Source organism: Ovis canadensis, chromosome 15, assembly GCF_042477335.2.
Source record: "Ovis canadensis isolate MfBH-ARS-UI-01 breed Bighorn chromosome 15, ARS-UI_OviCan_v2, whole genome shotgun sequence".
Lineage (NCBI taxonomy): Eukaryota > Metazoa > Chordata > Mammalia > Artiodactyla > Bovidae > Ovis > Ovis canadensis.
Genome location: NC_091259.1, coordinates 83,746,219 through 83,763,285, shown reverse-complemented (window position 1 = coordinate 83,763,285; position 17,067 = coordinate 83,746,219). Strand labels below are relative to the sequence as shown.

At 38.9% G+C, this 17,067-nt stretch overlaps 1 protein-coding gene and 1 non-coding gene across 9 annotated transcripts in view; both read left to right on the top strand.

Moving 5' to 3' along the window:
• The window catches only part of CKAP5 (cytoskeleton associated protein 5), a 94,715-nt gene that overhangs the window by 73,070 nt on the left and 4,578 nt on the right, over positions 1-17,067 (top strand). For all 8 annotated transcript variants that reach the window (XM_069555617.1, XM_069555614.1, XM_069555613.1 and 5 more), the window contains exons 27-40: positions 569-657; positions 2,742-2,867; positions 3,330-3,479; positions 3,786-3,989; positions 4,198-4,333; positions 4,755-4,948; positions 6,141-6,313; positions 7,464-7,637; positions 8,156-8,276; positions 14,350-14,529; positions 15,099-15,286; positions 15,799-15,874; positions 16,586-16,774; positions 16,867-17,004. In XM_069555617.1, the coding sequence (XP_069411718.1) occupies positions 569-657; positions 2,742-2,867; positions 3,330-3,479; positions 3,786-3,989; positions 4,198-4,333; positions 4,755-4,948; positions 6,141-6,313; positions 7,464-7,637; positions 8,156-8,276; positions 14,350-14,529; positions 15,099-15,286; positions 15,799-15,874; positions 16,586-16,774; positions 16,867-17,004 (2,138 nt within the window). The remainder of the gene's footprint in view (positions 1-568; positions 658-2,741; positions 2,868-3,329; positions 3,480-3,785; positions 3,990-4,197; positions 4,334-4,754; positions 4,949-6,140; positions 6,314-7,463; positions 7,638-8,155; positions 8,277-14,349; positions 14,530-15,098; positions 15,287-15,798; positions 15,875-16,585; positions 16,775-16,866; positions 17,005-17,067) is intronic.
• LOC138421397 (small nucleolar RNA SNORD67) lies at positions 4,440-4,550 on the top strand. Its single transcript, XR_011249480.1, has one exon. It is a non-coding gene; the product is annotated as a small nucleolar RNA SNORD67 (small nucleolar RNA).

Sequence of the window (17,067 nt, the reverse complement as noted above, 5' to 3'; positions counted from 1 at the left end):
AAAATTCCATAACATATAAACAAAACACTAACCTGTACCCACTGCTCTTCTAGACTTAGTGCTTAAACAAAGCAGTAATCTGTTTATTGGGGTGCTAAAAAGTTAGAAAGTTTACATGTGTAAAATTGCTAGTATCAAAGTGTATATTCAGTTATAACATCTACTGGAATCTTGCCATTGGTATATATAATTTGCTGTAGTTTCAAAGGTGATAGACCCTTCTTTTAAAGAAGTATCCGTCTAGCAAAAAGGTAGACAGATTTAATTGCTATTAATTGCTTAAAATTAATTAATTTTTAATTGCTATTTAGAAAATAGTTTGAAAACTGCAGTTTAAGTGTTGATAAAGCAGATGTAGATTTTCTGAGCTAATTTCATGAGGTTGTGTTTAAAGAGGAAATTGTGGAGAAAAAAGATTAGGGGAAAAAAAAAATCTAGAAACACTTTAGAAAGGGATACATTTAAAACTGTAGGCTTTCTTACCATCATTATATTTTGAACTTGCTCAGAATATAGTGATACTAGTTAAAAGTTTGTATTTACAATATGTGTTTTTATTTTCTCAAAGCACCTGCTGAAGATTCTGTTTCTGGCACTGTAGACTCTAAGCCTGATCCGAAAAAGGCCAAGGCTCTAGGAGTTTCCTCTAAAACAAAGGTATGTTAACTCTGCAGCTTAAGTGTAGAGTTGCTTATAAATATTTCTTTACACTAAGTCATTCTTTTAAGAAAAACACTGCATATGAAGGGATATTATCTATGAAGTGCTTGTTGTACATTTATCTGTGGCTCAGTTTTAATGATGTCATGAAACAGAGGCATCCTGTTCTCAAGAGCTACTGCCAGGTTTCTGTCATCTGGGTCTTTGGGGGAGATTTTCAGTAGTAAGCAACTTCCTTCACATTTGCCTGTTAAGTCATCATACAACGAAGTGTTCTGATTAGACTCAAAGGACCTTCTGTCCCCACACCAGTGAGATTTGATAGATCACCAGTCCTTTCAGCATGCATGCAGAATTGAACAGTTTAAAGAAGTGTTTTCAAATGCTCAGCCTTAAATATCCTCGGGTGTCTTTTCATTTAATTAAGTTTTTTTAATCACAGCAAATTGTCATCAATTTCTGTATCAAGATTCAGAGCTTGTCACTGTATTCAGAATATTGACTATTTTATATTTACAAAAGGGAAATCGCAGAACTGTGCAATCAATAGTAAATCTAGAGAAAACTATTTTATTAACTACATGTAACTGATGAAAATGTGTCAGTGGAGGACATGTTTTATTATCCAGTACATTTATTGTTAAATCCCCATTATAGAAGGGCCATCCTGTGGCCGTTCTTCTAACTATTAATTACTCATTTTCCTTCCCTGTGCTTGGGTCCTTGAATTCAGTGAGTTAATTTAAATGGGTAAAGATCTTCCAATCTGTCCAATGAAACTGTTCTTTTCCTGTCCTCCTCCCTCTCCTCATCCCATGTTTAACAAGTGCTGATTTTAGTTTTTTGATCACAAGTGCTTTAAAGTAGTTTTTGACTCAGTTCTTAAAACTGCTTTTTTTTCAGACTTTTGCAGTTTACAAAGCAATTTGACATAACTCATCTCTTATTTGTTTTGACTAAATGGCTTCAGTCTTTGAAATAGAAAGAAATGCTGGCCTCACTGGAAATAGCAGACTTTTGCTGCATTTATTATAATAATAATTCCAGTAATGAAATTCAGATTTTACCTTAAATATGTATACTGTATGTTCACAGTTTCTTTCCATCTGATACAAAGATTCTAAATCTTGGATTATTTTTAAGAGCCACTTTAGTATCTTAAGTATTTAAAATGTTTCAGCAGTTTTCTCTAAAAGCAGGTTCTCAAAGTGTCTTCAGTTAGAATGATGTGATAGAGATTTTATATGCAGAGAAACAGAAGAGCCTTCTCAACTAAGTGATATTAAATGTGTGACTGCCATTCAGTTCAGTTCAGTTCAGTCACTCAGTCGTATCTAACTCTTTGTGACCCCATGAACTGCAGCACGCCAGGCCTCCCTGTCCATCGCCAACTCCCGGAGTCCACCCAAACCCATGTCCATTGAGTCGGTGATGCCATCCAACCATCTCATCTTCTGTCATCCCCTTCTCCTCCTGCCCTCAATCTTTCCTAGCATAATGGTCTTTTCAAATTAGTCAGCTTTTCGCATCAGGAGGCCAAAGTATTGGAGTTTCAGCTTCAGGATCAGTCCTTCCAGTGAACACCCAGGACTGATCTCCTTTAGGATGGACTGGTTTGATCTCTTTGCAGTCCAAGGGACTCTCAAGAGTCTTCTCCAACACCACAGTTCAAAAGCATCAATTCTTTGGCACTCAGCTTTCTTTATAGTCCAATTCTCACATCCACACATGACTCCTGGAAAAACCATAGCTTTTTATGTCACTTACCTCTCAGTTTTTTTAAAGAATTGTCCAGTAAACAAAAGCAACCTGTGACCCAGACCATTGGTATAGCTTTTCCAACCATATCGCGTGCCAGCCCAAGCACTGACCAACAGTTACTTAAGCCTGCTGTCAGAAACATTTCTAGAAAACCTGTACACAAACATATCAAATGCAAGATTCTGTTCATTAGTTTCTTTCATTTGGAATATGATATAGAAACATGTCTGGTTTACATGGCACCCTTTTAATAGGCAGCAACAGTGAATCCTAAGGAGTAGTAATCTGTCTAATCAGTATTCCCTGCACCTTTGTTGTAGACTGCACAAGGAAAGAAAGTTCCGAGCAAAACCAGCTTAAAGGAGGATGAAGACAAATCCGGTCCTATTTTTATTGTTGTTCCAAATGGAAAGGAGCAAAGGATGAAAGATGAGAAAGGACTAAAAGTAAGGAAAGAATTAAAATCTTCAGGAAGTTTTTGCTTGTTTTTGCTTTGTTTTATAATCAAGAATTAAAGTTTCTGTCTGAAATTCATATCATTGTGAAATATCTAATAATTAAATCTTTTGCTTGTGAATTATATCTTGTTTCTCTAAGACTACATTATGGAAGTATTAAATCCTACAGCATTAATTCCTACCAAAGAAACTATGGAATAGAGCTGTTGCCTTTTTATCTCCCAGTAGAAAGAAGTTTGGGGGGGTTTGGTGGGTTTGTAGGGTTTTTATTTTGTTTAAAATCAAAGACTGGAAAGTAGTCATTAATTACAAATTAATCTTGGTGAATTTTAAAATATCCTATTAAATTGATTCCTGCAGCTGCTTTAAATAGAATGTCTCTGTGCATTCAGTTGAACCCCTTACAGCCCCTTTCACTGTTTGTTTTTTGTTTGTTTCTTTGTTTTTCAGGTATTAAAATGGAATTTTACTACTCCACGGGATGAATACATTGAGCAGCTAAAAACTCAGATGTCTAGCTGTGTGGCTAAATGGTTACAAGATGAGATGTTTCACTCAGACTTTCAGCATCATAACAAGGCCCTTGCTGTCATGGTTGATGTAAGTTTGCAACAAAATAAATAGGCATGACTCTTGGACGTGTGAAAATACTGAGCTCTGTGAAATAATCAGAAGTTTGCATGACTTCGAAGGAACTGGAATATACCATGTTGTCTGTTCTTAGAGCTTTCTTATTATCTGATTGAATAAATGACTACATGTCTATAATTTGGGGTCTTAAATGGAGGCTTAAAAATCCATCATCTTTTTTTTGGACTGTAGTAAAATATATGAGTTACTTGCCTAATAGAAATTAAATTTTTATACAGTCTAATTTGTGGGGGTTTTGTATTGTTTTGTTTCAAGCACTTGGAGAGCGAAAAAGACGGTGTCATTGGTTGCCTGGATCTTATCTTGAAGTGGGTTACGCTGCGGTTTTTTGACACCAATACAAGCGTCCTCATGAAAACCCTAGAATATTTAAAATTGCTCTTCACCCTGCTAAGTGATGAGGAATATCATCTTACTGAGAACGAAGCATCTTCCTTCATCCCCTATCTCATCCTCAAGGTAATGCATTGTTCTCAATCTGGAAGATTGCCCAAGTTCCCAGCTACTTCAGTTCCTGTAGTTTTATTCCCTCTTCTGTCTTCCATCTGTTGGATGATGATGACCTTCCACCACTCATTTTCTTCTTTCAAGATGTAGTAACACACAAGGGGGTGCCTTTGCTACTCAGACAGTGCCTCACTTTATTATTATTTTCCTTGTTGACCAGGTCGGAGAACCAAAGGACGTCATTCGTAAAGATGTCCGTGCCATCCTGAACCGGATGTGCCTTGTCTACCCAGCCAGCAAGATGTTCCCTTTCATCATGGAAGGAACCAAATCCAAAAACTCCAAGCAGAGAGCAGGTAAAGCAACTACTGATAGATGCCTATGTCTGCAACAGTGACCTCCCAGAGAAGTAGTTTATAGGTGAACCAGGGAATTTCTTGGTTCCAGCCTTCTGGTTTGGACTGTGAGAGTGATGAGTTGCACACTGGTGGAGCCACAGCGTCAGGTGATGCAGGCACCACCCAGTACCTCCCTGATGACAAAGTCAAGTGCACAGGGGCCATCTGACTCACAGGCGTCCCTTCTAGGAGTGCTTGCTACAGCACCACCGTTTCATTGTATATTTTGTAGAAGGCAATAAACAAGAAGAAATTCAAGGGAGAGCCAGAATAAGACTTTAGCCCTTCATGTATGCCAAGGAAAATGTATCCTGTAAAGATAGGTTTTTGTGCCAAATGTGTGTTGAGTGTCCTTAGTCTAGCCTTTCTTCCCCATCAGAGTGCCTGGAAGAACTGGGGTGTCTGGTCGAGTCCTATGGCATGAATGTTTGCCAACCAACCCCGGGAAAAGCCTTAAAGGAGATAGCGATTCACATAGGAGACCGTGACAATGCTGTGCGCAACGCTGCACTCAACACCATCGTCACGGTGTACAATGTACACGGGGATCAAGTGTTCAAGCTGATTGGAACCGTGAGTCACTTTTCTCTAAACATTTTCAGCATGTTGTGAATTGAAAGATCTTGTAGGTGAGAAATTTCATCCCATCGGAACTCTTAAGTTTTTACCACTTTTTATTAAAACTCAACCTCTCGATACGTCTTGAAATCCATATAAACCCTTGACGGTGCATCTGATTACTTTAGGACACTTAAGGCTGTGTTTTACTGGAAGTTAGATTTTCTTTCTGAGCATTCCCCTCTTACCAATTTGCTTTAGATGAAAACTATTTTTGAATCAAGAAATTTAAGCTAGTCTAAGAATTTAAGTTGTGCCTGGCAATCTCCTTGATAATTTTTACTGCATTTATTTTTTAGTGAACAACTACTCATGTATAATGTGGATTCTGGTACCTGTCAGATCAAAAGGGTCTTGCGCTGTAGCCATGATTCAGACTCTCCAAACAGAAGGTTCTGTTTTTGACTCCTTAGTTCCTCTGAGCCAATCACTACCGTGACTAGACCTGTTCTTCACTCCACTTACCTCTTAATAGCACGTATATTTACCCTATGCTTGTATATTTTTATTTATATTTACCTCATTTAATCCTCACTGTGAGGCCAGTGAAGGAGATAAAGCAGATAGGAATTTTACAGATGACCAAAAGTGAAGCTTCTTGCCCATAGTCACACCACTAGTTTAGTGGTGATACCACAAAAATGAGGAGGTTTTGTTTAATTCTTGACCTTTTTATTTGTAGTTATTCACGGGGCCTTTCCTTTTGTATCCTTTCCTTGTTTCATATCTTCTCTTACTAAAGCAAGTCAGGTTTTAGCAACAGTTGATTTTAAAGGATAGGTAGTGTTTGAAAGTGAACATACCCTAACCTAGGAGATTCTGTTTGCTTCAGCATGGAAATGGAAATTAATCCTTGGGTCTTCCAATTATATGAAGATTATATGAGGTTTTTGGGCTTCCCTCGTAGCTCACTCAGTAAAGAATCTGCCTGCAATGCAGGAAACCTGGGAAGATCCCCCTGGAGAAGGAAATGGCAACACACTCTAGTATTCTTGCCTGGAGAATCCCATGGACAGAGGAGCCTGGCAGGCTACAGTCCACTGGCTCATAAGAGTTGGACACGACTTAGTGACTAAACCACCATATGAGGTTTTTCTCTGAAATTCTAGCAGAGAGGTGAGCTAATAAATGTGGGTTCTATTAACAGCTTTCTGAAAAAGATATGAGCATGCTTGAGGAAAGGATTAAGCGGTCAGCAAAAAGGCCTTCGGCGGCACCAGTGAAACAGGTGGAAGAGAAGCCGCAGCGCACACAGAGCACAAGCTCCAGCACCAACATGCTGCGCAAGGGGCCAGCGGAGGACATGCCCTCCAGACTCAAGTATGTGGGCTGAGAGGCTCATCAGAGGGCATCTCTGTGGACTTTGCCTGTGTGCTCAGAGCTTATCCTGTAACATAATCTTGAGTTCTTGTAGCCATTATCATGCATGACACAGTGTCTGGGTATATGTCTTGTAACCAAATGTTTAATCCTTCAGTCTTCATTGTCTTTGTCTCAAAACCACTTCTAAATAGTCTTGTGCCTTCTTTCACTGCTTTTCCGTGGACAGAATTATGTATCGCACTTATAGGATGTAAGTACTGCCTGCTGATTTCTCATTAGCAGGGCTCTTATATCTTTCTAACTTCTGACTTGGATTCATCCCCTCTGGAGGGCTACTGGTGTAGAGTTTATAACCAGGGTGGAGGGTGTCCAAGTAGCCATGAGTCACGCCTTCCCTGAAAGTCCACTGGCTAGCAGAAGTGTCAGCTCAATGTCGTGTGGCCAGAGCATTGGTTCACCTTCTTCCTTGTGTTATGTTTGGTTGTGCACAGGTTCCTGTTCTTCTCATAACGCTGAGTAAAGTGCATGCAACCCAGCATTGGCTTAGGGACTCAAAAAACTGCCTTCTATGCAAGACAGCTCTATTTTGGGTCATATCATGAGTATAATTTTAACCAATTTGAATTTGGAAACGGTGAATATCTACTGCTTAGATGTAATGCTGGTCCCAACTCGTCAAGAGTGAATATTCCTGAAAAGAGTTGATTGTCCCTGAAGTATAAAATTTATTGAACACTGCATGGGATGCTGCTTGTAATTAGAAAAACATAAACACTGGTTAAATTGGTGGAAAAGATCCAGGCAGTCTAGATATTTCTTAGGTTTTTGCCCAGAAGTCGTGACCTTTGAGTCAATGTAAATACTCTTTATTATTTACTGCTGGTTGGCTTTAGTGAACTAGAGAGAATACTTATAACTTGGCAGTACTATAAGTACAAGTTAATCTACTCTCTTAGGATATTCATGAACCAGCATTGTTGCCCATTGAAGACACTTGCTTAGAAGCAAGGATTTAAATCATTCAGGGGGGCTGAAACCAGAAGTTGAACATCTGTCTTGCAGCTTTGGGGCTGTTGGCAGTGCTACTCTTTTGCCCTTAGGTTCAGAAGTCTCTTTTAGTTCAGGAGCCTCCTTTTGCTTCCCTTAGCCAAGCCCGAAGCATGAGTGGGCATCCTGAGGCAGCCCAGATGGTTCGCCGAGAATTCCAACTGGACCTAGATGAGATTGAGAATGACAATGGTACAGTGCGGTGTGAAATGCCAGAACTTGTTCAGCACAAACTGGATGACATTTTTGAACCAGTCCTTATTCCTGAGCCCAAGTAAGTTAACCCATTTAAGTATAAGCAGTTCATGATCATCAGAGTGTACATATTAAAAAGAGTTCTCTGTGCAATTAGAACTTTTTAGAATAGATTCAGTTTAGTTCAGTCGCTCAATTGTGTCCAACTCTTTGCTACCCCATGGACCACAGCACACCAGGCCTCCCTGTCCATCACCAACTCCCAGAGTTTACTCAGACTCATGCCCATTGAGTTGGTGATGCCATCCAGCCATCTCATTCTCTGGCATCCCCTTCTCCTCCTGCCCTCAATCTTTCCCAGCATCAGGGTCTTTTCCAGTGAGTCAGTTCTTCACATCAAGTGGCCAAAGTATTGGAGTTTCAGCTTCAGCATCAGTCCTTCCAATGAATATTCAGGACTCATTTCCTTTAGAATAGATTACTATCTGGCTAGTAGAGGTTCCTTATTGAAACATGGATCTAGTGGGGAAGTGTGTAATTCCAACTCAATAGAATACCTTGTAATAATTGAATGATTTCCTTTGCTCCGCTGTTTAGGATCCGGGCTGTTTCTCCACACTTTGATGATATGCACAGTAATACAGCATCCACAATCAATTTTATAATTTCCCAAGTAGCCAGTGGTGACATCAACACAAGCATCCAAGCTCTGACACAGGTAACGGTGGTATTGCCCGTGACGGCAATTGCGTGGGTGACTGTAGAGGCAGCGATAGTGGTGGCTACACACCAAGTGCAGTGTTCGGGGAGGCAGGGTTTTCAGCACCACCCTGCTGACAGAAGTGCACGGGGACCACTCTCAGACATCGCCCGCTGCATAGAGCACGCGCATAGAGCCTGCTCTATAGGATAGCGCTCTAATAGAGCCTTGATTTTCACAACTGCATTCTTTCACCTGAGGCTGGAACATAGCAATGGGTAGGAACCAGCTTTCATGGAGCTTTCTTAGATTTTAGTGGACAGAGACAAACACAAAATATTGATAGTAACTACTATGCAAATAAAACTCAAATGGGGTGATGGGAGAGAGGAACTAAGTAACTTGGATGGGTAGTTGGGCTTCAAGCAGAGGACAGTTGCTAGAGTACAAAAGCTCTAGAGGAGGAATGACCTTGGTGTGGTCACGGAAACAGTACAGGCCAATGCGCCTGGAACATAGGTGGCAAGAGGGAGAATGGTACAGAATGAAAGTTGAAGGGTGGACAGAGACCAGATCATATAGAGCTGTAAAAGCCCTGGGGTGAGTTGTTTGGATTTTCAGTGTGATCGGAAGTCATTAGAGACTTTTGAACAAAGAGAAACTACATGTTTTTTAAAAATCGTTCTCCTTCCTGTGCTTCCCTTTCCTAATGATCCAGTCATAAAGCCAGGAGGAGGGTAACACGAGGAAGGCACCTACCTGGTAGCACGGGGTGGGAGTGGAGAGCCACAGCGGCCCAGTGTGAGGGTCTCCAAGCCCAGGTGTTGTGAGGAGGCTGTCATTTGGGAGGGATGACGCAGAGCCAAAGCCGGAAGAAGAAGACGTCCATGGGGGGAGCTGACATGGCATGGTATTAGGACGCCCCAGGCAGGGTGAAGAGGATATTCATGTGTGGTGGAGGGGAGCAGGGCAGCGTGTGAATGGCTCTGAATGGGGACTCAGAGCCCAAACAGTGGAGGTTGGCCTGGGGAAGGGCTTGTGGCAGAGATGGGAGATTGGTTACATATAAAGGGATTGGTCAAATAAATATAATAAGGAAAATGGGGGCCAGAGAGGGCAATAAAATATGGAAGCCCAAGGAAAGAGAGTGAACTCTGGACTGGAATTGGATGTGCCAGCATGAGCTCATGGTTTCAATATACAGATACAAGAATAAATGTCAGTGTAAATGTATGTGCCTGTGTATATATATGTGGCATATAATAAATGTATGTTGCAGATAATATGCATATATAGGTATATACCTATCCAGAATACTTAAGAACTCCTATTAACTCATTGACAAAAAAACAAAACCCAGTTCAAAAATTGGCAAAGGACATGAACAGACATTTCTCTAAAGACAATATACAAATGGCAAATAAACAAGTAAAAAGATGCTCACCATCATTAGTCATTAGGGAACTATAGATCAAAACCACAAGGAGTTACCACTTCACAGCCATTATAATTTTTTTTTTAATGGAAAATAGCAAGTGTTTGTCACAATATGGAGAAACTGGAACCTGAGTGTATTGCTAGTGGAAACATAAAGTACTGTAACCATTGTGGAAAATAGTTTAGTGGTTTCTCAAAAAGTTAAATATAGAATTACAATAAGATCCTCAGATCCCCTCCTAGAAAGCAGAGATTCAAACAAATACTTACGCTCCAAAGTTCACAGCATCGACAATAGCCAGAAGGTGGAAATAGTTCAAGTGTCCATCAACAGATGAATGAATAAACAAAATTGGGTGTGTATATATACACACACACAGTGGAATATTAGAACGAAAAAAGAACGAAATTCTAACACATGCTTCAGCATGGATGAACCTTGAAAGCATTATGCTAATAAAATCAATCAGGCACAAAGGGACAAGTACTGTGTGATTCCACTTACATGAGGTACCTAGAATAGCCAAATAAACTAGAATAGAGTTTACTAGGGGTTGGGCAGGTGGATGGTTGGAGAGTTATTATTTTAATGGGTACAGATTCTGTCTGGAATAATGACAAAGTTCTGGAAAAGGTGATGATGGTTATACAACATTGTGAATAAGTGTCATTGGATTCTATACTTAAAAATGGTTAAAATGGTAAGCTCTATGTTATATATATTTTACCATAATAAAAAAATAAAACCCTGAAGAATAAAACCCTAAGTACCTAGGAATAATCAAGCAGCATTCATATAAGACCTTTATAGAGAAAATTTTAAATTTTGTTGAATGACATTATTTTGTTACATTCCCAAATAAATATACTGTGTTCTCAAGATTCAGTATTATAAAGATGCCAGCTTCTCCTCAAGTTATATCTGTAAATTCAGTGCCATTTCCAATCAAAATCTTAACAGGTTTTTTTTTTTTCTGAAGTTGAGAAGCTGATTCTAAAATTTATATAGGAAATCAAAGGGCCTAAAAATAGTAAAGACCATGTTTTAAAATAAAAACACAGTAGAAAGGACTTACACCACTGGTATTAGCAGCGGTGACAGAGCCACTGTAATCAGGTCAGCATAGCACTGGCCCAAGGAAAGACAGACAGACCATCAGGGTAGAGAGCCCGGAAACAGACTCACATCTAATGGAAACTTAAAGCACAGGAGTCATTAACATCTCTTCACAAATGCAAAAAGTAGAAGATATACTGACCAAATTCTCTGCTGATAACCCAACAACATTTTTAATAAATAATATTAATATCACAAAAGATACTGGCTATTTGAAAAGTATGAAACACCCTAAATCAACATTTTGATTCCACTTGTTTGACTTAGTATGAATAGAATGCTAGATTTCTTATTTATAGTCACTCGAAATTATTCCATATATTTTGGCATCTAATATATTGATAAAAAACTAGAAAGTTTATTATGTTAGTGACTTAAAAAAGAAATTAACGTGATACAGTGTGATGAAAGTACACATTCTGTTCAGATTCCACAGAAATTTATGCTCGTGCCCATTATTTGTCTTCATACCTCGCTCAAGATTCTGCATTGTATTTAGTTGCATTGAGCAGCTTCAGCTGCATGTAACAGATTCTGGTAAATTCTCTTATCATTTTTATTCTTTTACAAATATTTTCTAATTTTCCTTGTTATGGCTTGTTAGGTATACCCATCATTTAAAAGTGGACATTTAATTTCCAAATACATGGGGTTTTTAAAGTGTCTTTAATATTAATTTCTCATTTTTATATTAATTTCTAATATACTCATTTTTAAATACTTTCTGCAGTCACGCCTCTGTTTTTTCAGTCTTCTAGCTTTATTGAGGCTTTCAATGGCTAAGTCAAAGATCTCCCTTGGTAAATGTCACACTGCACTTGAAAATATGTGAGCTATTAATATCTTTTGATATTGATTTCTCACATAATTCCACGGTGATAAGAGAACAGACTATGATTTCAACACCTTTAGACCTTGAAACTTTCACCTTCTTTTATGTCCCTGGATATGGTCCAGTGTCTCCTAGTTTATTGTCCATGGGAACTTTAAATTGAATGTCCTACTATGGTGTGAAAATTGTATGAATCTTAATTATATTGAATTGGTTCATACTGTTTTTTAGGTCTACTATATCCTTCTGCTTTTTCTGTGTATTTGTTCTAGTAACTTTTGAGAGTTTGATATTGAAACTCCAACTAAAAATCTTGATTTATCTACTTAAAAAAATAATTGTAATATTTGGGGCACTATATGTAACTTTGTCCTGTATTTTCCAAGTCTTCTGTAAATGTGCTATCATACTTTCATAGTTTAAAAAATAAAAAAGGGGAAAAAATCAAAACTCTAAACAGTGAAGGAAACAATTTCCCTCTACAGCTATACTGAAGCTACTGAACTCAGAAAAATATATTGCCTGAAGCGCATTTATTATTGAAGAAAAGCTAAAATAAAGTAACTTAGTACTTACACTTAGAAATTAGAAAAATTAAAAAATTAAAAATTTGAGAGTAGGTAATATAGCTAAAATTCATGAAATTCTAAAAGCCAGTTCTTGTTTAAAACAAAGCTTTGAAATTAAAATTCCCTTACTAGTCCGATTGGAGAGCAAAAATTATAAGAACCGGGGTGAAAAAGGAAGTGACCATAGATGTGGAAGAGATTCTTCTAAAAGATGAGACGACACACACACAACCCTGATGCGGACTAAGCGTGTGTGCAACTCTGTGACCCTGATGCGGACCAAGCGTGCGTGCAGCTCTGTGGAGACTTGCTCCAACTGATCCCCCTCCCAGATTTTTCGAAATAACCAAGGAATTTGGGGAAACCATTGAAAAATAAGGAAGGAAACCCAGAACCTAAAATGAAAAGACAAATTTGATCACATAAAAATTTTAAGATTTTAATTTGGAGAAATTTACTGTATACTGTCAATAAACAAGTGTTATATTGTGGGATATATTTGCATATGACCAATAAAGGACCAATAATTATAGTAAACAGAACTCTTACTAACTCTTGAGAAAAAGAGAACCTAGAAAAATATAAATCAAGGATAAGAATAGGCAAGTCACAGCAGATATCCAAATGGCCAGTAAACACATGTGAAAAGATGTCCAGTACCTCCCCACCATAGAAATGCACATTAAAATAATATCACATTTAAACTTTCAGAATGACAAAAGGTAAAATGAGTAATAATACTTCCAGCTGATAGAGACACTGAAAAAACAGTACTCTTACACATGTAGAAATATGAATTACGTGTGTGTTTTTAAAGAAAACAGTAGTAATATCTATTATCTCATAATTTTAAATGTTTTATCCTTCAACCTAAAAAGTTAAACTCTTGGCACAAAGAGTTTTTATTCTTTTTTTTTAGAGATTCAAAGACAAATACCTTGAGATATATATACACACACAAATGTTTATTGTAAAATTATAGTGGACAAGGTATCCAAACTAGTTGATTGGTCAGGGAATGATTAGGTTTTGGTGTGTCTATATGTGGACTGTTATGCAGCCTTTAAGAGTAGAATTGTTTCTGTTGACTTTAAGGATTTTTGTAATTTTCTGTTAGGAATGATAGATGCAGAGAACTGTATATACTATAAATATTCTTATGGAATAAACCGTGCCCTAAACCTTGACCCTATGTGTGTGTGCATGTGTGGTTATATGTGATTCTGTGAGCATGAAAGTGTATCAGGCTGTTGATGTTAATTACCTTGGAAAAAGAGTCAGCCCCCCCCGCCTATATATATATATATATTTTTTTTATTTTGTCCATGTTGAAACAGTATCATTAAACTGTTCCAGTTATATATCCAGTTATATAAAATTGTCTGTGCTTATGGGTACACATGCATAAAGAAATTAAAGTAGGACCACCAGCTTCTCGACACAGGATGGCATCAATTCACGTTGCACTTTGTAGAGATGGTGCCCCCTGGAGTTGTGCAGTGTAGCATCCTTGCAGGAAAGGGTGGTCATGGATATTGTGATTGTCCGTAATGCTTGTCTCAGGGTGTAATTTATGTAATCATAAAAATAAGATCTTTTTACGGTAGTGAATAGAAAGTATGTGTTTTTCCCATAGTAACATTTTACTATTAGTAACAACCAGTCTACTGAACCAAAAAGAACCTGGACCAAGATGTGGAAAACTTGAGTATTGCATTTGAACTAAGTAGACTGATTTTACTGAGCCTCATTTTCTCATCTGGTAAATGAAGATCTTACATCCAGCCCTGTCTGTTTCTACCTCTCAGAGCTGTTGGAATAATCAAATGACATAATGGGTATGAAAACACTCTCTTTAATAAATTAGCATTTAAACACAAGGATTATTATCCCCTAAACTAGATGGGAAGCCTCTTAGAATAGGAGCTGCAGTTAACTCACACTATAGTATCTTGCTCCATAAATATTTATTGAATGAGTCCCTAAGGACTAGTTATTTGTATGTTAAATAATGGAGTTTTTTCAAGCTAAGATATTAGAAGCACTTTGCTAATAAATATTACAGAGACTTGTAGTATCTTCCTGCTACCTAGAAGTATGAAGCTTGGAAAATACATCTTGGATTTCTATTATCAGATCGATGAGGTCCTGAGACAGGAAGACAAAGCGGAAGCCATGTCTGGCCATATCGATCAGTTCCTCATAGCTACGTTCATGCAGCTGAGACTCATCTACAACACACATATGGCAGACGAGAAGCTGGAGAAGGATGAAGTCATCAAGCTGTATAGCTGTGTCATTGGCAACTTGATTTCGGTAAGGCTGCCTCTGCAGAGCCTGAGCTTCCCTTCAGTCTCTCATCCCACCCAGGTTCTCAAGCCTGAGCTGGTCCTGATGTTCCAGTGAAACATGGGAAACACAGGTCTTTTGTGGGATTTTTCTGTGTAAGCTATTGACTACTTCCACTGGACGCTGGACAGTGTTCCAGCTCATCTTATTGTGAGGAGACTTACAAACTACCTGGAACTCTGCTTTCTGCCAGTTTCTTCATCAGTTATGGTTGGGCCCTAGCTGGCTTTTCACAGAAACTGATTGTCAGTAATGACTGTCTCAGGGTGTAATTTACATAACAATAAAAATAAGATCTTTTTACAGTAGTGAATAGGAAGTATGTGTTCACATTGAGAATACTTTTCATAACAGGAGTGAAGCACACCAATTAATTTTCGCTCTTACTGGAGGTTTGGGAGAGTAGTGATCTTTATTTTTTTCCTAGTACTGTGAATTTTTATAAATACAGTGTAATCGTTTATGCCGCCCGTGTTTCTCTTCCTCACTGTGTGTGTTGAGTTTCACGCCTCTCTAACAGAATTTCCATCGGATAGCTGTTTCAGATAGAAAGCCTCGCCCGGGAGGCTTCCACTGGGGTTCTGAAAGACCTGATGCATGGCCTCATCACCTTAATGCTGGACTCTCGAATTGAAGACCTAGAGGAAGGGCAGCAGGTGGTCCGCTCTGTGAACCTCTTGGTGGTGAAAGTTCTGGAGAAGTCAGACCAGACCAACATCCTGAGGTATATTTGTACTGTGAGCATTAGAGTCTGGAACAGCCTCTCTTTTGTCTACGCATAGAAACCAAAAGGTACTAGACCAGTTGTAAGTTTAGGTTTGTCTGCTAAATTATCACTCTTCTCTTCCTCAAGAACCAAAGGTATTCCAACCTGAGACAGCAGTTACAGTAACAGCTCAATAAGCCAGCCAATGTTATGACTTTTCTAGAACAGGACCGTGAAATTTGTCAGTCACCTCCTCTTTGGTATACATTTCATTTCATGTACATTGCTTTCTTACCGACCAGTGACAATGAGAAATAGCTTCAAGCTTTACCATTTACCAGGTGGTAACTTAGAAAGCTTCGATGATGTTTATTTTCTTAATGACTGAGTAATCAAGGGCCGTTCCTGATGCATGAGCGCTTCATTTCTCAGGTGGATAGACTGCTTACACTTCGCCTTTCAGTTACTGATTTTAATTGGGATGCAGGCTTGAAACTTATTAATGCTATTGTGTTGGGTTTGTTTTCTAGCGCCCTTCTTGTTTTGCTCCAAGACAGCCTCCTAGCAACAGCCAGTTCTCCCAAATTCTCAGAGCTTGTTATGAAGGTGAAGTTGACATAATTTGATATCTTTTCTTTTAAAGTGTAGGGAAAGAGGATTGAAAGTAAGTCAGCCAGGCACACCTGAATAATACAGTTGTTCTCCATTTTTCCTTTCCTTCTATACCCCCAGTTCAGGCCTAAAAAAATTCCTGGTCTCAAACAGTGAAAAGATAGAACTATTTTGTGAATGTCTCCAGTTTTCTTAGAATCTAAAGGCAAGAAGTTTGATGAGACAAATTTCATTTCTCATGGGGGGAAAAATATGTATAGATTTATAATGTTTTGGTCTCTTTTTGAAAAACTGCAGATGAACATATCTGTAACATTATAATACTGTTACTGCACTGTCATAGTGTGAGATATTTTTGTTTCCTCAGAGTAGATTTGATTAGGTAATATGAACTACTCTCAGGAACCAAACATACCCAGGACAGAATTTCCACATTTCCTTGTCGTTTAAGGTCCCCTCTCTAGGGTGTGGGAAAGAGGAATGAAGATGGTCAGGTAGACCACTTGTCACACTTTAAGCAGTGACATGGTTGAAGTAAATGATATTGTCCGTGTTAGCAGCCGAACTCGACAGTTCATGCGGTGCCACTTGCATGTCCCTGACCATCCTTTAGAGGTGACCCCAGAGCTTAGGGAAACAAATGGTGGCAGAGGTTATCCTCATTCTTCAGTGACTCCATCTGACTTTCGTTTCCTTTTTAAATAGTGTCTCTGGAGGATGGTTCGACTACTGCCTGATACCATCAACAGCATTAATCTGGACAGAATTCTTCTGGATATACATATTTTCATGAAGGTCTTCCCCAAAGAAAAACTCAAGCAATGCAAAAGTGAATTTCCCATAAGGACCCTAAAAACACTGCTGCACACTCTGTGCAAACTGAAAGGGCCCAAGGTGAGTGAGAGCCGCAGGCGTCCCCGTGGTAGCTTAAGAGAGCGTCACGGATGTGGCACCGCTGCCAGTCAACACGCACGCTTCTCCCGCAGATCCTAGACCACCTGACTATGATTGACAACAAGAACGAGTCAGAGTTGGAGGCCCACCTCTGCCGGATGATGAAGCACAGTATGGACCAGACCGGGAGCAAGTCTGATAAGGAAACAGAAAAGGGCGCATCTCGAATTGTGAGTGTCCTGACTTGAAAGACTGAGAGAAGTGGTCTTGCCAAAGGGAGAGGCCGCTGGAGC